This window comes from Balaenoptera musculus, chromosome 13 (assembly GCF_009873245.2).
Source record: "Balaenoptera musculus isolate JJ_BM4_2016_0621 chromosome 13, mBalMus1.pri.v3, whole genome shotgun sequence".
Taxonomy (NCBI): domain Eukaryota; kingdom Metazoa; phylum Chordata; class Mammalia; order Artiodactyla; family Balaenopteridae; genus Balaenoptera; species Balaenoptera musculus.
This window is the reverse complement of record NC_045797.1, coordinates 7,308,345-7,330,015: the sequence shown is the minus strand read 5'-3', so window position 1 is coordinate 7,330,015 and position 21,671 is coordinate 7,308,345. Positions and strand designations below refer to the sequence as shown.

General features: G+C 44.6%; 1 protein-coding gene across 1 annotated transcript in view; it reads right to left on the bottom strand.

Annotated features, from left to right (window-relative positions):
* Positions 1-21,671, bottom strand: part of AFF3 (AF4/FMR2 family member 3) — a 559,977-nt gene that overhangs the window by 119,224 nt on the left and 419,082 nt on the right. The window contains 1 exon segment of the mRNA XM_036873523.1: positions 6,341-6,392. Within this exon segment, the coding sequence (XP_036729418.1) occupies positions 6,341-6,392 (52 nt within the window).

Genomic DNA, 21,671 nt, shown 5'->3' with positions numbered 1-21,671 from the left:
TCCAACATTCAAGATTGGCTGCAGGAGGAGCAGTCAGCAAAGGAGTCTGAGAAGACACAGCCAGAGGGGCAAGAAACAAACCAGGAGGGTAATGGTATTAGACAACTCAATAAAAGTGGGGTAATTAACAGTTTTCAATGCTGTAACTCTTCTGGTGAGACAAAGGACTGAAAAGAGCCTGGTGCATGTGCTCTGCAGACCCACTGCGGTCACTGGTGACCCAGTGAGTGGTTCTGGTGGAGAGGAGGGGCAGAAAAGAGTCAAAGGAGTAAGTCCCCAAGTAACTGAGAGGAAATGGGACAAACTTTTGATAAGAGGAAGGCAGTGTCCTCTTGTAATAGGGGGAACGGGAGACGATGAGTGAAGACAAAGGTAGTTGCGTGCATCTGGTTACAGGAAGATGAGGCTTCCCTGTTGGATGCCAGTCAGCATGGTACGCAATAGAGAAGTAAAGATGAATAAGACACAGCATCAGATTCAGGTCACTCACTCAAGAAATCAGGAAGACAGATAACTAAATCTCATATTATCCACATATTATCAATTCTGTGATGGAGGTAGTTATAGGATACTCAGGGAGAAAACTCATAAAATGCCATCACCAGTGAACTGCTGTGAGTTATGTATATATAATGCAATACCAGAAATGCCACTAAAAAAAGCTATACAAAGAGATACACTCAAAAATACTATAGATAAACAGAAATGAAATTCTATAAAATGTTCAAGGAAGCTACAGGAATTCAGGAAAAAGAAAACAGAAAAATGAAAAAACAAAGAGAACAAACAGAAGATGAAAAATAAAGTGGTTGACTTAAGCCCTAACATAATTATCATTAATGTAACATTACATTAATATTAGTTAATCAGTTTAATTATCAACTAATAATTACATTAAATGTAAATGGTCCAAATACATCAATTAAAAGATAGAAATTGGCAAAGTGGATATGCTGTCTGTAAGAAACTCACTTCCAATATAGGTAGGGTGAAAGTAAAAGAATGTGGAAAAAGTTATATTATGCAAACATTAATCAAAAGAAACTAACAGTGGCTACACTGATATAGGATAAAGTAGACTTCAGAGCAAAGAAGATTACCAGAGTGGAACATACATAATTATAAAAGGTCAATCCACCAAGAAGATGTAGCAATCCCAAATGTGTGTGCACAAAATAACAGCTGTAAAATATGTGAAGCAAAAACTGATAGAATGGAAAGGACAAATAGACAAATCCACAATTACAGTTGGAGACTTCAACACTCCTCTCCCAACAATTGATAGAGCAACTAGACAGAAAGTCAGCAAGGATATAGAGTATCTCAACAACAACATCAACCAACAGGTTCTAACTGACATTTATAGAACACTCCACTCAAAATCAGCAGAATACACATAAAACATATACCAACATAGATCATATCTTGGGCCATAAAAAATACTCAATGCATTTATAAAAACTGAAATCATACAGGATGTGTACTTAGACCACAATGGAACCAAACTAGAAATCAATACAAGTAAAATCACAGGGAATCTTGAAACACTTGGAAATAAAACAACACACTTCTAAAAGCATCAGAGGATGACGTCTCACTGAACTGAATGACAATGAAAATACAACATACAAAAATTTGTGAGATGTGGCTACAGCAGTGATGAGAGTGAAATGTATAGCACTAAATGCTTATATTATAAAAGAGGAATGGGCACATACCCTGAGAAAACCATAATTCAAAAAGATTCATGTACCACAATGTTCACTGCAGCTCTATTTACAATAGCCAGGACATGGAAGCAACCTAAGTGTCCATCGACAGATGAATGGATAAAGAAGATGTGGCACATATATACAATGGAATATTACTCAGCCATAAAAGGAAACAAAATTGAGTTATTTGTAGTGAGGTGGATGGACCTAGAGTCTGTCATACAGAGTGAAGTAAGTCAGAAAGAGAAAAATAAATACCGTATGCTAACACATATATATGGAATCTAAAAAAAAAAAAAAAATGTCATGAAGAACCTAGGGGCAGGACAGGAATAAAGACGCAGACCTACTAGAGAATGGACTTGAGGACACGGGGAGGGGGAAGGGTAAGCTGGGACAAAGTGAGAGAGTGGCATGGACATATATACACTACCAAATGTAAAATAGATAGCTAGTGGGAAGCAGCCGCATAGCACAGGGAGATCAGCTCAGTGCTTTGTGACCACCTAGAGGGGTGGGATAGGGAGGGTGGGAGGGAGGGAGACACAAGAGGGAAGAGATATGGGGATATATGTATATGTATAGCTGATTCACTTTGTTATAAAGCAGAAACTAACACACCATTGTAAAGCAATTATACTCCAATAAAGATGTTAAAAAAAATCAAAATAAATCAGTTTTCAAAAGTAAAAAAAAAAATAAAAGAGGACAAATCTCAAATCAATAATCTAAGCTCCCTCAAGAAACTAGAAAAAAAAAGAACAAAATGAACCCAAAGCAAGCAGGAGGAGGGAAATAATAAAGATAAGATATCAATGAAATTGAAAAAAGAAAAACTGACAGAGACTATCAATGAAACAAAAAGCTAGTTCTTTGAAAAGAGCAATAAAATTGATAAACCTCTAGTAAGACTGACAAAGAAAAAAAGAAGATCTGTATCAAGAATGAAACAGGGGCTATCACTATAGATCCAGACATCAAAAGGGCAATGAAGGAACACAACTCTACACAACATAAATATGACAACGTAAATGACATGATGGATTAATTACTTGAAGAGCACGTACTACCATAACCTACCCAATGTGAAATAATCTGAATAGTCCTTTAACAATTAAGGAAATAGAATTTGTAAGTTTCTAAAAAGTCTCCAGGCCCACATGGCTTCCCTGGAAATTCTGACAAACATTTAAACAAGAATTAACATTAATGTTATACAATCTCTTCAAGAAAGAGAAGAGCAAGGAACACTTCGCAATTCACATAATAATAATAATAATAATGTGAATAATAATAATATAATAATATTATATATAATAATAATAATATGAATAATAATTCACATTATTTGTCCTAATATCAAAACCAGACAAAGACAATAAAAAAAAGAAATCTTAGGAACAATATTCCTCAGGAATATAAAAAGACAAGCATGTGAGGAAAATGTAGAGCAATGGGAATTCTCTTATATTGCTGGTGGGAGTGTCAGAAGGTACAACCATTTTGGGGAAATGGTTTGGGATAGTCTACTCAAATTGAACATCCTATAGCACTTCTACTCTTGGGGACAGACCAATAGGAATGTTCCCATACACTCCCCAAAGACCTGTACAAGAATGTTAGTAACAGCACTATTCCAATAGCCCTAAACACCCTCGTGTCCGTCAGCAGTAGGACAGGTAAGCAAATTACAGTATATGCACATAATGGAATAGGATCCAGCAATGGAAATGAATAAACTTCACTTACATGCAATATCATGCATGAGTCTCACAAACAAAATGCTGAGCGACAGAAGCCAGACACAGCAGCGTGCAGTCATGATCCTGTTGATGTAACTGTGCTTCAAAGACAAGCACAATTACCCTACGGTGTTAGAAATCAGGGGAGTGGTTATTCTTTTGGAGGAGGCTGCCCCGAAGGGGATGTGGGAGACCCAAGAGGCTGGTCATGTCTGTGTCTTGATCTGGGTGCTGGCTACGTGGGTGAGTGTGGCTTATGAATATTCATCCAGTTGTATTCTTAGGTAACGTGTAACTTTTCTCTATGCCTGGTGTATTCCATTGTAAGTTGACTAATAAAGAAGAAAAAAGCCCACTGGATCTGGTGACATGAAGATTGTGGGTGAGCACAAGTTGTGAGGAAGTGGCAGGCTGCAGGGATCTAACGTTAATTCCAATTTTACAAATGGCGACACCAGAGCACAGAGCAGTTCAGTGACTGGGTCAAGGTTGCAGAGCTACTGGGTAGCAGAGCAGGGATTTGAACCCATGGGGCAGGGCTGCTGAGCTGGTGCTCACTCACTAAACTAGCCTGTCTCTTATTTTGAGAGCACAAAGGCAATGATAAAGGAACATCAAGACAGGAATATGCAAGTGCATGAGTGTATGAGGCTACTTTAGGAAGAGCAAACAGGTGTAGCAACTCGATGCTCTTGTGGATGTTCCTTTATCACAGTGGCTACACAGGCTGGTGACCGACAGTCACAAAGACAACCAGGTGTCATGTTAGAAAAGGACAAGGATTTTAGTACACTACATTTATTGAGGCAGGGAAATATACAGTACATTTTTGAAAGATTTTGGGTTAAGGGACAGACTCTGATTAGATCTGAAAAAATAATTTTTGTTAGATGCTTAATTATCTCTCAATGCCAGAGAAATGCAGAGCGTGTATATGTGCTGTGTATATGCACAGGCTCCGCTCTTTTGGGGTGCAATCATATTTTGGTCTTGAAGAGAAAAAAAATTCTATGTCATTAGTGTTTTTTAAAAGCATGGGATTTACAATTTTGTGATTAGGTCAGGGTATATATAGGATATATAAAGGATAACTTAATATAATCAGTGTTAGAGCAATCACTAAACTGCCACATACAAAACCACTCTCTGGAGTCTTAATTACAAGGGAGGATTAGGGTATGAAAGTCACTCATTCTGTCAGCTGCTTTCATTGTAAAAGACAGGAAGGTGTACATACGTGCGGACCGAAAGCAAGAAGGATGTGACTGGTAGATTCACAGTACAATATTTTCCACAGCTACAGACTGAAAAGGAGTAGTTAATGAAGCAAAATGAGTAAACTAAAGGTTCTCACTGCCTTAGAGAATGCGTCTAGTTCATCCTTGATAACTAATTTTTTTAAATTGTGTTTTCAGTGGAAACATTTCCTGGAGATAATTCAGGAAATTCTTTCCAAATTAAGAAAGTCTCGCTGAATGAAACAGTCTGTAAATCCCTTTTCCAGTATCAAGTATACACACTCTACATGTTTGCTGTGACTTAATCCACAGCAAACATAGGTCCAATCCTATCTGGACCTCCACTGGGGAAAAAAAACACAAGAGATGAAATCATTTGCTTGTAGACACAAAGACGAGGAACCAACATGAGGGGTGAAATTGTTCCCCAGATCTGCCAAGATTGCTGGGTTGTGGATGTCTGACGGGCCTGCTTCATGCACCTAGAAACAGATCAATCAATCTCTAAAAAAGCCCGAGTGGCCCTCCTTGCTCAAACTTTCTTCACTTGGGCTTTTCTCAGCTGGCCAATCTAGTTTCAAACTGCATTGAGTTCTGTCTCATACCCAGTCCCTTCTTTGATGCCTCACCTTCTCTTACAAGGTGAGCAAGCTTTTCTGTGATCTCACAGTCATATCTGGCTCAGATGCTCTTCCCGGAAATTTCCTTTGATCTCACCTCTGCACGCTCTCTTGGTACATTATGTGCATTTGCATGTCTAGACAGCTGCAACACCTGCATGGCATTCCATGATACCTCTGTATAAAATTCACTATTCCAAGATCAACTGAACAGTATACATGTCGTGTATCACGTGTAAAAATGACACAGAAAACCTCTCTGAATTGTCTTTATACCTATCACGTTTATCCCACCTTGACACGATACAAAACAGGTGATGAGACAAAGGAAACAGAAGTGGAGGAAAATCTGTCTTTTCATGTTTTCAAACTTGTTTTAAAATACAAACATTTCCTGCAATGCAGAAGTGAGAGTGATGAATGTTAATTGGGTATTTTTTCACCTTAACGGACTGATCAGAAGAGTATTTATAAACCCCTGACTGATGTCTTGAGCTGATAAATCAACACCAGGGGAGAACATTTCAAGCACATTTATCACTTAAGACAAACAGGCTATTCCGAGCGCGATTATTTTTTATTCATCGTTTTAGCTCACCTCTACCTTTGCTTCCGCTCGATGTTAATAATATCTGTATAAGACTTCTCAATAATTAATGCTAAAGCATGCTTGTTGCATGCTGATGAGGTGAAGCTCACACATTTGATCTCCAGAAAGCCAGTAACCTTTCCAAAAAGAAAGCTCTATCTCACATTGAAGCCTGATCCCAGGCGGCGTCCTTATAAATAGCTGCTGTTGGCTTCGATGCCATGAAGATCACAGAATTACAGTTTTAAGGGAAATTAAAGCCAAGATATTTGAACAGACTGGCCCAATGGCACAGAATCTCGTAATCAGCAGAGGATACCCAGCGTCCTAGAGCATCACAATTGAGCATTTGTATGACTCAGTTAATACCCAGGACAGTCTACCAGATTGGCATCATCATATCACATTCAGAGAACCGCAACATCAAGGAAAATCTTACCTGTTCATTCTCCTCTTCATCGCTACTTAGCTTAAGGTCATCTTCTAGCATTCTGAAAGAGGGAACAAAGAGGGTACAGATACTTAGCAAATTCAAGAGAATTTAGCACCAAAATACCTGTATTAGAGCAATGTTTCAGTAATGAGCATATTAGATTTCCTAATTTAAAAAAAAATGTTTCCTTTTGAGCCCTTTTCCTCTGATGCACTTAGGAAATTACAAACTGCCACATCATAAAAATAAACCCTCACAACAGCCAAAGGACGTTTGATGAGCTACTTCAAGAATATGAGGTTTTAAACGAACAGAGTCAAATAGGTGCTTTTGCTTGTGAAGTTGTAATTCCACAATTATTTGTCCAGTGTTTTCCATGTGGCGGGGGCTGAGCTACATCTCCATCACCGTTCGTGGGAAGCAGAAGGAGAGAGCAGGCAGAACCCTGCCGAGAGCTAGAAAACCACAAACTCAAGTTCTCAGAGCAGCTGCTGGGTCTTCCCCCATCAAAGACCTGGAAAAGACAGCTGCCTGAACATCCTACCGGATGAGGAAAACCAAATAGAAGGAAACTTTCTGCAAAGACTCTGGGGAGGAACTCCCCAGCGCCCCCTGGGTCCCTCAGCTGCGTCATGACAGCCGCAGTGGGGTAGCTTACTTTTGGGTCCGTAAGAGTTAAAAGTTAAAATAAAAAAAAAAAAAAGAATTTGAAAAAGAATGAATATATGGGTATGTATAACTGAATCACTTTGCTGTACACCTGAAACTAACACAACACTGTAAATCAACTATACTCCAATATGAAAAAAAATTAAATTAAAAAAAGAAAGAAAATTTCAAACAGTATTTCTGACGATGATGAAATTGTATTCTTATCAGCATTGCTGATTTATTTCTTTGTAGAATAATAGTTTTCAGATGAAGTCATTTCAAAAGAAGTCTCACTCAGAAGCGTGTTCTACACGCAGATGAATGCAGAGCTCTTCTGTCTGGAGTGAGGGGAAGAGTCCGTCTTTGGATGGACCCTGGGGCTCCAGGGATCAGTCTGGAGGCCACTGAGGTCCCTGTGTTTGAAGGCCTCGTTGTCTTCTCTGAAATCACCTTCCAAGTCCAAAGACTGACCCCTAAAATGTGTTGTTTCCTACAAAAGCCAATTATAGGCCTACTGTAGATACATTCCTCTGAATATTTTTATAAGTAATTTCAGTGACTTTTGGGGTGAGCTTGGGGTAAAGATCTGCCAGGGCAGGGCGTGGGCCCACTTCTGCCTCTCACGGCTGTGTGTTTGGGGCAAATCAGTAAACGGCCCCGCCCCCAGCCCCATTTCCCTCTTTGTAAAATGAAGGGTTGTGCTGGACCTCTCCAAGGTCCAGTCCTCCTTTAGCGTCCGAGAGTCTGCAAAATAAATTTGCCCCCTATTTCCTAAAGTAAAGCAACTCCTGTATTTGTTCTAAAGAGCACAGTTGTGAAATTTTAAAGCAATTCTTGGTGTACCATTTAAGCCGTAACCATTAGGACACCAAATCCCCCCTGGCTACAGCTATTCTACCAGTAGCAAGTGGTATCCTTCTTTTATTATTCAAACCAGAAGCAAACAAGCCAAACACTGGCAAAGACTGCACAGCTGCACCTCGACCGCCCTTTACGTCTGTGTGGCACGTCACTCATTTCCCTTGACCTCACAAACTTGAACCTGGGCTTCGAAGAGAAGAGATACTGGTGATTTATTATATTAGAGTGCTGTTGGGGGAGAATCTAGGAGAGGACGGTGTTTCCTTTGTCCTGGGACACTACTGACCAGCATGGTGACGGCACAGAGTACAGTACCAGTTGGTTGGCTGGTCTGGGCAGCTACCCCAAGACAATTTTATTTTGTTTTTTTGTTTGGCTGCATTGGGTCTTTGTTGCAGTGCATGGGCTTTCTCTAGTTGTGGCGAGCGGGGGCTACTCTTCGTTGCAGTGCGCGGGCTTCTCATTGCGGTGGCTCCTCTTGTTGTGGAGCACAGGCTCTAAGCGCACGGGCTTCAGTAGTTGTGGCACGTGGGCTCAGTAGTTGTGGCTCGTGGGCTTAGCTGCTCCGCGGCATGTGGGATCCTCCCGGACCAGGGCTCGAACCCGTGTCCTCTGCATTGGCAGGCAGATTCTTAACCACTGCGCCACCAGGGAAGTCCCCCCAAGATGATTTTCCTACCCAAAGGCACAAATACGTTTCTGATGAAAAGGACCAGAGAAGTCAGGACAGTTTCCTACCCGCACTCCTCACTCCCTCTTTTGGGGTCAGCTGCCAACTGAGATTCGGTTTACTCTCAAGGACTGCCCTGTACACACTGGGTGTTCAAAGTGTGGGTGGTCCCGTCGGGGGATGGGAAGGGGGAGGGAAGGACACACAATCGTTGTTAATGAGCCCCAGTTAGATGGAAGTCACGTCAAGGGTGACTGAGGAGTTTCCTCTGCGTATGGGCGACAGTGTGGACAGATTTGAAGGCCATGGCCAACCAGAGCAAGATGCCCCTAAATGCCCCAAAGCAAGGGACCTTAGCTTGGCTGCACACCCGTCTTGTGACTCGGTTACCACATGAAGCTGGCACAGTAAAAGCCGTGTGTGGGATTCCTTTTAAGGTAGGGAGTGGAACTTGTTTTGTTTATTCTAGGTGCACGCTAAATGCGTCACACATGAACATGTGTCTGGTTGACTCTCAGGCTGCCTTTCACACCCCTGATCCTGGGAGAGTCACACCTCTGGCCCAAGGTTTTGTCACTTCTATAGTGAGACTCAGCTCCCTTGTCATCCTTTCCAGAAGAAAAGCAGTCAGAGATCCACCTCGCTTTGGGAATAGAAATTATCACTGAATTTACCTCTCTTATGTTAAAAAAAAAAAAAAAGATTAAGTGTGTTTCTGGTCTGAGATCCAAAAACAAAGGATCAAATGTAAAAATATTCTATATTCAAGAGAGGCTTCAAGAGAAGTTAGACTCCAATAAACTTCAGAATGTCTTGGAAAAATGGGAACACCGAGAGTCTGACAGCTCATTCACATCGCACAGTAATGCCTGCTGCTACCAGCACGAGGGACCGCATTCCTGGAACAGACGGTCACCACCGCCCGGCGTCCCAGACCCCAACAGGCATGCGCTGAGACGACTCAGTCTCAAGGCCACCGAAGAACACGCCCGGCCCTTCTGCATCCTTCTGGTCACAGCGGAGTCCCTGTGACTCAACCTCCAAAGCACAGCGCTTGCCCCTTTTAATGCTGGGAAAACCAGAGTGGCTTCTTAGAGAGCCTGAGGAGGAGCTGAAGAAGATGTGAAGTTAGAGAAGAACACGGAAGAGCTGGGACCACTGAAGAGCCCGAGAGGGCTTCCCTGGTGGCGCAGTGGTTGAGGGTCTGCCTGCCAATGCGGGGGACGCGGGTTCGAGCCCTGGTCTGGGAAGATCCCACATGCCGCGGAGCAACTGGGCCCGTGAGCCACAGTTGCTGAGCCTGCGCGTCTGGAGCCTGTGCTCCGCAACAAGAGAGGCCACGATAGTGAGAGGCCCGCGCACCGCGATGAAGAGTGGCCCCCGCTTGCCACAACTAGAGAAAGCCCTCGCACGGAAACGAAGACCCAACACAGCCATAAATGAATAAATAAATTAATAAATTAAAAAAAAAAAAAGGGCCTGAGAGCTGTCCTCATTTGGTGAAGGCCATGTCTGCCGCCATCGAAGCACACAAATGGCACCATCGGCGCAGTCTGCCCCCAAATCTGATCCCACCTGCTTGACAACATGTTTGTCATCTGTCTATTTTCAAAAGGAATCACACTGGCGTAAGTAAATTGAACAAGAATAATAATAACAAAAGTTTTAAACCAAGAGTGAAAGAAAATGCAAAGTAAGTGTTGGTTAGGACACAGGGCAGAGATGGAGGATACCACACCAGTCAGGATACCATCCCTGACTCTGTTTCTGAAAAAGGAAGGAAGGCCACGGCTCTGAGGCTCCGAAGCGCTGAGGATGCAGACTGGGATGGGACATCAGCACATAAGTGCAGGGCCCGTGCTTCCGCATCACACTGACTCGCAGGGTGCCCTGACGCACCTCTGCATCCCTACACACCCCCCATCTGAGCACCACCAGGCCTTCCTCCCGACGGTGACGCCCATCCAACCAGAGCCATGCTCCTTCCATGTCCCTCGGCCCCCCCGCCCCCTCGTGTCCCCGCAGCACCCTCCTAGGTGTCCCAGCTCCTGTCCAACCTGACCTCATTCAACCCTACCTCGAGGTGGGCACTGCCGGGGCAGCAGACCTCGGGGGTCTGAGCACAGACTCTGGAGTCAGACTGCCTAGGAGGAATCCTGGCTGTGCCACTCAGCTAGCCCTGCCTCAATGGGTTTTCCAGGGAAATCATTACACAGTCCTTGGAAAGTGCTTAGCATAGAACCTTGTGCGGAAGCAACGTTCAACACATGTTCATTTTTCATTAGTATTCCTCTTTTACCTCTGAGGGCCATGCCTTGGAGCATTTAAGAAACTTGCATGCGTAAACAGTTTGGGACAGAAGATGTTTCGGTAACGATGCCTTAAAACTAAGCCATTTGCTCTAGTTTCAAGCCATCTTGAGAAGAAAAGATGACGTTTTCTAGAGGCTGTGGAGGGGGATATATTTTACGATATAACTGCTGCCATGGTTGATTGATCTGATGTGAGTTCATGCGTGCAGAGGACAGAAAACATGCCCACCAGCCTGAGTGCACAGGGGACGTATCCTGGGAGCCTGTGGTCGGCCACACAGCCTGGAGTACCCACAGCCTGAAGACAACAGGGGACACTGAAATAAAATAGATAATAAAATCAAACTCTGCGAATGAAGGCCAGAGAGCAGAGGTGCAGCCAGAGGTACAGAGAAACCTGGACTTCGTGCCCTGAGCACCTGAGTTGTTGTTACATTGTGTCCAGAGCACTTCTGGTCAGTGCCTGGTGGCAACTTCACAGTGGGGTCTGACCAGACAGCTGACTTCACAGTGGGACCCTGACAGGACCGAGGCAGGATTTTTTTTTTTTAAACATGCAATAAGGTGATTCAGATTCTATCCATTTCTCACTGGTGAACTGTGTAGACAACAGTTTCTTAAAATTATTGTCCCAGGAAAATTACAACATGCCCCCTGAACACCTGGTACAAAGGGTCAAAAGTTCTGAGCCACGGGCTGAAGGCTCTTATGCTTTCACGCAGGGACAGAGGGTCCCATGGGAACTGTGTAGACGAAAGGGTGTGTGGAGGTTTGCCTCTGAGCTCAGATCGGGGAACCCAGTACAAACATTTCCATCTGTGGTTTGCCAAGGGCCACCTCAGATGAACCTCTCTGTTTCCGGAAGTGAAGGATGAATTAAAACACGGCCTCACCACCAACAGTAGAACTGGCATTCAAACTCCCAATCACCTACACAGTCAATTTTCTACTGTGTTCTTTCAGTGGTGGGCACCTATCTTCGGAAAGCATACTGTCTCCCAGGGCTGGTTCTTCTCACACATTACATTCAAATCAGCATTGCCACTTAGCCATTTTTAAGTGCCTTAAAATTTTCAAGGTCTGGCCTAACGAACTCTCACGGAACCCAGTCGCCTCATCTGAAGGTAAGGCCCTCAGAAAAGGGAGGAATTCAATACAACCCTTGCAACTTTAATATTTGATGATGGTAGCTTCCCTGTGTGTACTATTTTTTAATTGAGCAGTAGACAACTTTATGTTGTAGCTAGTGCTTTTATATATATATATATTTTTTTAAATAAATTTATTTATTTATTTTTGGCTGCGTTGCGTCTTCGTTGCTGTGCACAGGCTTTCTCTAGTTGTGGCGAGCAGGGGCTACTCTTCGCCGCGGTGCACGGGCTTCTCACTGCAGTGGTTTCTCTTGTTGTGGAGCATGGGCTCTTGGCACGCGGGCTTCAGTAGTTGTGGCACGCGGGCTCAGTAGCTGTGGCATGTGGGCTGTAGAGCACAGGCTCGGTAGTTGTGGCGCACGGGCTTAGTTGCTCTGCAGCATGTGAGATCTTCCCGGACCAGGGCTCGAACCCATGTCCCCTGCATTGGCAGGCAAATTCTTAGCCACTGCACCACCAGGGAAGTCCCTGGTGCTTATATTTTTGAGTTCCACAATTTCTCAGGAAGCAGAAATAGTAGCCTACCCATAACAGATGGCCAGCTGCTTCTAGGGCTCATCTGTATCTTACACAGGTATTGCAAACTGGCACATTAAATACCTTCAAATGTAATGGCAGTCATTTCACAGAGCAGCAGTTTTTAATTAATAGGGTTTCCCTGGAATTACTTGTCATTTGGGGCCCTTATCAGATCTGAATCCTTTAGTCCTTTAAAGTTCATTTCATTTTGCTATGTCTTAATGGCTTCTTGAAAATCTGACTTTTAACTGGGCTGTTTGGTTTGCAGATTTGTTTCTATAGCCGGTGCTTCTACGATCTCCACCTATTTGAGATTTAAAGCCAAAGGCAAATGTTTACGAATCCCCATCAAACATATTCATATATGCAGAATGGATAAAGAAGATGTGGCACATATATACAATGGAATATTACTCAGCCATAAAAAGAAATGAAATTGAGTTATTTGTAGTGAGGTGGATGGATCTAGAATCTGTCATACAGAGTGAAGTAAGTCAGAAAGAGAAAAACAAATACCGTATGCTAACACATATATATGGAATCTAAAAAAAAAAAAAAAGGTCTGAAGAACCGAGGGGCAGGACAGGAATAAAGATGCAGACATAGAGAATGGACTTAAGGACACGAAGAGGGGGCAGCGTAAGCTGGGATGAAGTGAGAGAGTGGCATCGACGTGTATACACTACCAAATGTAAAACAGATAGCTAGTGGGAAGCAGCCGCATAGCACAGGGAGATCAGCTCGGTGCTTTGTGACCACCTACAGGGGTAGGATAGGGAGGGTGGGAGGGAGACTCAACAGGGAGGGGATATGGGGGATATAAGTATATGTATAGCTGATTCACTTTGATATACAGCAGAAACTAACACAATGATGTAAAGCAATTATACTCCAATAAAGATGTTAAAAAAAAAAGACATTTTCTATAGTGCATCTCATTTAAACCTCAAAACAACCCAATGATAAATGATAGTACTACTAAAAAAAAACCCGTATTCATATACGCAAATATCTATTCTAACAATAGCCGCGCATGATAAACCTATTCGTTATGCAAGTCCACCCTTCTGAAGGAATCCCCAAGCCATCCTCCCCACTGCTTGGAACACAGGAGGAGAAGTCATAAACTCATTTCATTGTTTTTGAAGTCCACTGCTCTGTCAGGGTCAGTGCTACCATCTGCCTGGGCTTATTTTCAAAAACAGTTGACCACCTTCCTCTCCACATTCGTTCAGAAGAATTTAGCTCACGCCATTCCCCAGTTAACTGGGAACCAGCACGGCTAGGACAGGCTCAGCCTGGGGTTGGTGATGTAGTGCATCCAAGGCACAAATGAAGGAACTTAGTCTGGAAGCCAATGTAGAAATCAGGAACGAGACAAAGGGTGGTCTAGATGACCTCAGGGTTTCCAGCTCTGATGCTTTCCTACCCGGATTCCTATCTACATCTTTTGAGGCAATGTGGAGCATAGGGAGATAGTTTCTGTTCACACACATCTTCTTCCTGGACCCCCTCTTCCTAGGATTGGTTCTAGCTGTCAATGAAACCACAAGTGATCTTCTGATTCTGCCATGTTCACCCTGGGGCGAAGGTGTCCTGTAGCTCTTCTGTTTAAGGACAATAGGTTCCAATGGTCCTTTTCTTCCACTTATACGATGAGCCCACCTGCGACCTTGACACAGGCCTGTTTTCCCTGGGGGACAGCATCTCATTTCCTGCTACTCAAGACTCTCGCAAAAGCCAACCTCATTCAGGAAACCTGTCAAACCTTGGTGAGATACGGGATGAACATGTGTCTTCAAAATCTCAATCAAGCAACTGCCTTTCCAAATAGTCCCATATCTAGTATATTAATATAGAATAAATGGATATCAAAGGAAAGTGAAAATCAACACTAATAAAAGGACACGGGGGCTTCCCTGGTGGTGCAGTGGTTAAGAATCTGCCTGCCAGTGTAAGGGACATGGGTTCGAGCCCTGGTCTGGGAAGATCCCACATGCCACGGAGCAACTAAGCCCGTGTGCCACAACTACTGAACTCTGCGCTCTAGAGCCCGTGAGCCACAACTACTGAGCCAACGTGCCACAACTACTGAAGCCCACGCATCTAGAGCCCGTGCTCTGCAACAAGAGAAGCCACTGCAATGAGAAGCCCGCGCACCACAATGAAGAGTAGCCTCTGCTCACTGCAACTAGAGAAAGCCTGCGCACAGCAATGAAGACCCAACACAGCCAAAAATAAATAAATAAAATAAATTTATTTAAAAAAAAAAAAAAAAAAAAAGGACACAGTCCGTGGTACTAGAGTGTGGAGTGGTGGAATGAGGCTGGCCAGCATTGAGTCTGAGTTCAGTCCATAACCAGCTCTGTAAACTTGGGCAAACTGTTCACTCACTCTGGATATTATTTCACATCTCTAAATGAAGCTGGGATAAAATGACCTCTACAGCCTCTTGTGGCTCTGAATCTGACTCTCTGCCTTTACCAATGGGTGGAAAGTCCAGTTAGATTGTTGGAGATTTAGAGGGTTCCCATGGATCTGAGCTGATACGACTCATAAAAGTAAAACTGACAGGTTGGATCTGAGTCAAGATCCACACTGGGGTCAGGAGCCTGGGGTGAAGTCCGGTTACTTCTTTGAGCACTTACTTCCTCGTATGTCAGGTAAGACATTTCCCATCGCTGTTCTAAAAATTCAACAGAAAATGGACATGGCAGTGCTTTTAGATGGTAAAGTGCTACATAGAGTGTTTGACTACATCTGGAGACATTTCGCATGTGATATGGTGTGTAGGACAGAGCCTCGCCCTCAGGCAACAGCCTGTGAATCTATAGTAACAGAGCAGCTTCCCGTGGACCAGGAACAAAGGCAATAATCAGACTGGACCCCGGTGCTCCTGCACCAGGTGGCCACGAGGACTGGACTGGGAGATGGTGCCAGTTCTCCAACTGGGCTTGAGACCAGGGAAGTGTTCTTTCCTCTGTTACAAACTAATCAATTGTCTCTAAGGTATTTTCTAGACGCTTCCTTATTACAGTGAAATGTGACCCCAAACCCACATCCAACAGCTTTTGGGTAGTTAAAAAAACTAGATTCATCTTTTTCTTTTCTCCTAACAGCATCTGCAAATAAAGTCAGATGACACATATGCTAAATGATGAGCAGAGCAACAGAGCAATTTGCTGAGCCCCCAACAAGCCTTCGTCGAGTCCTCTAGGCTCTGGTCCACACACACCAGAAGTATACATCCTCTCAAACGCTCTGTGTCTGCAGGATCCTTCATTCTGTCTAAGGAACAATGTGTCCCCGAGCTCCACCACGAAGGCACATTTAGAAAAGCATGAAGTCACAAAACATTCTTCCAAGTAACTGAAAACGAGACGCTAGCGGCCAAGTGTACCGAGGAGTTCCTCATCAGATCAGTCCTCTGGGGCAGGTGGACTGCCCCAGGACTCGGAGGTGTGGTGGGAGAACGTTTACAGAGAAAAGCGGCCTTAGCAGGCCACCTGCCCTGACCTCCAGCCCCCGGGGAAGCAGGAAGCTCCCTCCACAGGCACCCTGGGAGTCAAAGCTGGGCCAGTGGTTCTCAGACTACAGCAGAAGCACCATCGCCTGAGGGCTTGTTAAGACACCGGTGGCCGGGCCCGCCTCCAGGGGTGGGAAGGGGCCCCCAAATTTGCATTTATAGTAGGTCCCCAGGTGATGCAGAGGCTGCCGGCCAGAGGCCACATTTTGAGAAGCACTGGGCTAGGCCATCACCTCCTGCCCGCAGAGGTTTATTGCATCTCTAGTCAGCTACTGAAAGCCGAGAGCCTGTGGTATGGTCCCTTGAGCCACCTCTGAGGGCATATTGGGGCCTGCGGTCTGGGTGGATGGGTGGGGGGCCTGGGGCCCTGAGGATGTGTACTCCTCCCCAGATCTCTCCCAGTTTGCCCTGGCCCACAGGGTAGGACCCCAGAGAGGACCAGGGACCCCCTCCTCTCACCCCCAAATCTGCTAAGGAAAAGAGCTCGTTCATTCAACCAACTGAGCCTGACTCACTGAATACAAGCTCCAAAGGCTCTGTGCCTGCCCTCAGAGCGTCGGGTTAGCAGGGGACAGAGACAAGTAACCCAGTGATTGTTATGCGGTGGGATGGGCCCTCGAGCAGAGGAGGAGGAAGGACCCGTGCCGGCTTCAGACTCCTAAAGAAGTCAGATGGAGTCGGGGAAGGTGACCCCCGAGCATGGCATGCCCGGGCATTGGAGGTAGGTTATATCCTGCACTCCCATGATGTTCTTTTCTTTTGGAAAAGTGATACACACACAGGGTTCCAATGCCACCCCCCGACCAAAGAAAAAAATCCAGGGACATGTCTACCTGCCGTCCTGTCTCTACCTGCTCACTTCCCACTCTTCCCCACAAAGTCACCACTGTCTGTAGTTTCTTACAGATGATGTCCGAGTTTCTGTATGCATTAAGCAGCAAATGGGAACACAGCACTGCGGACCCCTTACAGTCAGTACACGGCATTGGTGGATGGATGTAAGGTTAACGGGACCCTTGTTTTCTGTCTGCAGCAGGTAGCTCTAGGACACTCCCAACGATCCCAGCCTCCTGGCACCGTGTCCTCCCCACCCTGAGTGTGGCTGGACCTAGTGACCTCCTTCCAGTGAACAGAGCAGGGCAAGGTGATGGGGTGTCACTCGTGAGAGTGGGTGACGTCCACCTGCTGGCATGCATACTCTTTGGCTGCTTTGCTTGGATGATGAAAGCTGCCACGTTGGGAGCTGCTGTACGGAGAAATCCCCATGGCCGGGAGCTCAGGGGACCTCTGGCCAATGGCCAAGGAGGGAATGAGGCTCTCAGACCAATCACTGGAAGGAACTGAGTCTGGCCAACAATCACGCGATGTGAGCTTGGAAATGGATCTTTCCCTAGTCAGGCTTTGAAGTGACTGCAGCCCCGGCTGACGCCTTCATGGCAGCCTCTCCAGAGGCCCTTAGCCGGGGGACCCAGCGAAGCCATGCTCAGATTCCTGACCTATAGAAACCAGGAGATAACAAATGCCACTAAGTTTGGGGATAATTTGTTGGCATCGATAAGTAACTGGTATGCCACTGGATATTAGTAAATATTTAGTGTGTCCCTTTTCAAGGTCACTCCCAATTGCTTGAGCTAAAAGCATGAACAGCCATCATTCAAACTGTCTCACAGAGGTATAACGCAAGCCTAACAGGTCATTAAAATGTTCTAATAGCCACATTAAGAAAAAGTAAAAGCAGGTAAAATTACAATATATTCAATATATTTAAGCCAACATAGCATTTCAAGGTGAAAACATACACATTTCAAGGGCTCAGTAGCCACGTGCGGCCAGTGGCTGCTGGACTAGACAACACGGGCTCAGAGCTTCTGCAGAAGGTGAGGGGTGTTCCCAACTCCAGAAGCTGTCATGTCCCCGCCTCCCTCCCTGCCTCCCCGCAGCTCTCCTTTGCCTCTTGCAGGGGTCAGTCTTCTCTACAATGCCTGCCTCACAGGGTGCACTGGACAAGCCTGTGAAGGTAAAGGCCCTGGTAACTTAGAGTGTGGAGGAGCTGAGCGGGAAAAAGGGAAGGCTGGTCAGAACTGATTGCAACCGCACACCCCCAATGACGATTCCTGGTGGAGACAGGGATTCCAGAGGCCTGTTTCTGAGCCAGTTGAACGTGTCAATGACCCATCTTGCTCCCAATTCTGATGATGCTATCTGCTCATGGCATGGCACGCCATGATGTCTTACAAAACAGCTGTAAGGCAGAAACCAGTGCACAGCTGCAGTTGGCCCACAGAGGGGTAGGCTCAGGGCCATGCGTTTAGGAGCCATGGCCTCGGAAAACAGAACAGGGGCAGCCTTGCAAATACACCTTGTAAAACGCTGACCACTTGGCAAGGGAAGTCTGTCCACTTTTTGCTCTCATTTATCGCGTCCCCACTTCTGTTGGATGTAGTAAAGACACATCTCACTAAAGTTATTTGAAATATCCCAGGTTTTTTTTTTTTGGTTTTGTTTTTTGCTTTTTTTTTTTTTAGTTGTCTATTTTAAAAAGTGTGCTCGTTGTTCTTTTTACTTGGAATTACAATTCCAAGGGGACTAGATAGGGGATCTGAGCAGCCTGGAGGGAACTCTTTGTCTGGGAGAAATGGAATGCTGGGCCCAGTTTCCCTGAACATCTCAGGACTCTTTCCACCCAGAAAGCTGTAAGCACCACACACAGTTGGTGTGATTGTGAAAATATGAAGATGCTCCATCTTTTTCATTCAGGGCACTGCAGGCCACGGTTGTAAAGTAGCTTTCTCTGAACTGACTTGAAAATTGCTTCCTCCTAAAAGAATTACAGGGAAAGAGGGCTGGATGGACTTGATCATTTCTATCAAAAAACAAGCTGGACTCTAGAAAGAGTACTTTAATAGGGAAGGCTCGCTCCTCAAAGATGGTTTTAAAATTCCTCTCTTTGTTCGTTACAAGGACTTTAAGAAAATTAGCTTCTGAACTAATGTTCTTGGTATTAGAGGATTCCGTTTCTAAGGCGTAATGAATTCAAGTACAGAGTGTGAAAGAACATGGTCCTTTTTCGGCAGAACTGGAAGAGAGGTTGGGGGACCTTGACTGGGAACCTTTGCACAGACTTGACCATGGGCATTTCTTTACATGAACCTCTCTGAAGGGAACTGTGTACCTCCCCTGAGGGGAATGAGAAACGAGACCTGCAGAGATTAGGCTCCAGTCTGTGAGGTCAAATGTTAACGGCCAGTAAACTAGTAAAGCGGTTGCCAATTCTGTTGGCTAACTAATGCTTTGCTTATTTCATTCATAACTTTTGACAGGAAGAATGTATTGAACCTAGAAGGGTCATACATACGGCGGGCACAATACCAGTTTCTGCATGTCTGTGGCTATCATTATTGACAAGTTGATTCCTGAGACAGCCCCTAATTAAGAGATTTAATTGAACAGATAGACTGTTAGGGTTAGGAAAGAGAACCAAGCATAATCTCCAAATAAGCAAATGCGCACATGTTGAGCTACGCCCATGTCACACGTTTCCTGAGTATGGCCCTAACATGGTGCTTTCTAAACTTTACTGCACACTGGAATAACTTGGGAACTTTGAAAAATATTGATGCCCGGCTCCTACCCCACCCCCATATTCTGATGGAATAGATTTGGGGTGTGATCTGGGCATCCAGAGTTTTAAAAGCTCCCTAGGGGATTCTGATTGACAGCAAAGCGTAGGAACCGCTATACAACAGAGTGAACTGGGTAGTCTGCAGAGCTGAATATCTTGAATAGCTCTGTTCCCTGGATCAAGTCCCGAACTCTGAGTTTTAGTTTGTCCGCTAATAAAATGGTATGACAGTTGAGACACAAACGAGACAATAAAAGTGAAAGCACACTGGAAACCGTAAAGCCTCTGAGGGGTTTCTCAATGATGAGGTCAGCATTACCCGTGGTGTTTAAACACTGATTCGTGGGCCTCCTTCCCAGAGACGCTAATTTAATTGGTCCTAGATTGGGCATAGGCATCGGTATTTTTGACAAGCATCCCAGACGAATCTACTATTCAGCCAGGGTTGAAAACCACTGCCTGATTCCAAGTGAACTTTCGCCTTCTCATTAAAACCATCTGCAATCCACAGAATAGAATTCTCCACATCTTATCTGCCTTTGTACAGAACTAGTGCGTTGTATTAAGATTGTGTAACAACTCAACAGCCTCCACCTTTCCCCCGCCTTCCATTTGAATATGAATGCTTCCAGGGGAGGGGCGTTATTTCCTGAGTACCTAGGGTAAGGCACAAACCCATCCTTACTAATGAGTTAAGGAGTTATCATTCCGTGTTTCAGAATTCTTCAGTGATTGTTTTCAGAAATCATAGGCAGTGCTAGGGCATCTGAGATCATTTTCTGGCCTGTTCTTTAGCCTCTGGGAGGAAACACAAAAGATACCATAGGTTATCCTGCCTTCCAAGTTCTCTGGAGAAGTCCCCAAGGTTTCTTCAAGACAGTACAGCACAGTATGCAAGGTTATCTGTGGACATCTCAGCATCATTTCTCCCTTGGAGCACTGCCTTGTTTCACAGGGGCTAGAGGACTGGGAACTACATTTCCTACGTGCCTGTCTGCAGGGTTCTGAGTTAGATGTTGCCAATGAGAGGCACCCACATAGGGTTTGGAAGGCTGAAGGGTAACAGAAGCCATCGTTGTACCGGGGCAGTGGAAGCAGGTGTATAAGCTTCAGCAGGTGGCAGATGTGAGGTTCTGCCAGAGGCTTCCAGACATCCTTCTGGGAATAAAACCTGTAGATGCTGAGATGTCTGTTAGCAGTTCTCTGCAATTCTGGCATTTACTGATTTCCTGAACTAATCACTGATTTCCTGTTGGCCCCCTGACCTTAGATTCCCTAGCCCTCCTGAAGGACTTGGAAGGCATTCATGCCCTATGTTAAGTGCCCTCCTATTAAAACACCTAGAGTGGTTTCTCTTTTCCAGATTGAATTCTGACTGGTATGTATAGTAATTACGAGCCTGAGCTCTGCAGTCAGAAAGCCTGACTGATGGATTCATATCCTGGCTCTGCCACATACTAGCTGTGTGTCCTTGTGCAAAGAACTCAGAGTTGCTCTCTCCGTTTCCTCATCTTTAAAATAGACAAATAAGAGTGTTTACTCCCAAGGAATGTGGGAATTATATGGGGGAAAATGCATAAAACATTTTATACAGTGGCTGATACATAGGAATTACTCAATATTCAACATTAGTATTGGAATTTTACTACCCATTCCATCTCGTAACAATCACCAGGCTATAACTTAAGTCCATTTAGTTTTTTCTAACAGAGAACATAAACTTCTTAATTTATTGACCACCACCAGTGAACCAGGTACATTCTAGATGCTCGAGATAGAAGGTTGAAAAGTCTTTGCCTTCACATGGCTCACTGTTTATTGAAGGGAAAGACAGATAAGTAAGCCTAGTGAAGTGATAAAAAGTGGGAGTACAGACCCCCATCTTCTTTCCTTGTCAGACAATCCTGGCCCCTTTTTTTCTTTCCTCATAGGTTTTATTCTCCAGTCTTTGAAACACCTGTATAGTCTTCAATATTAGTTCCCCAATGTCCTTCGCAGGGTACAGAGTCATGTGAAGGACAAAGT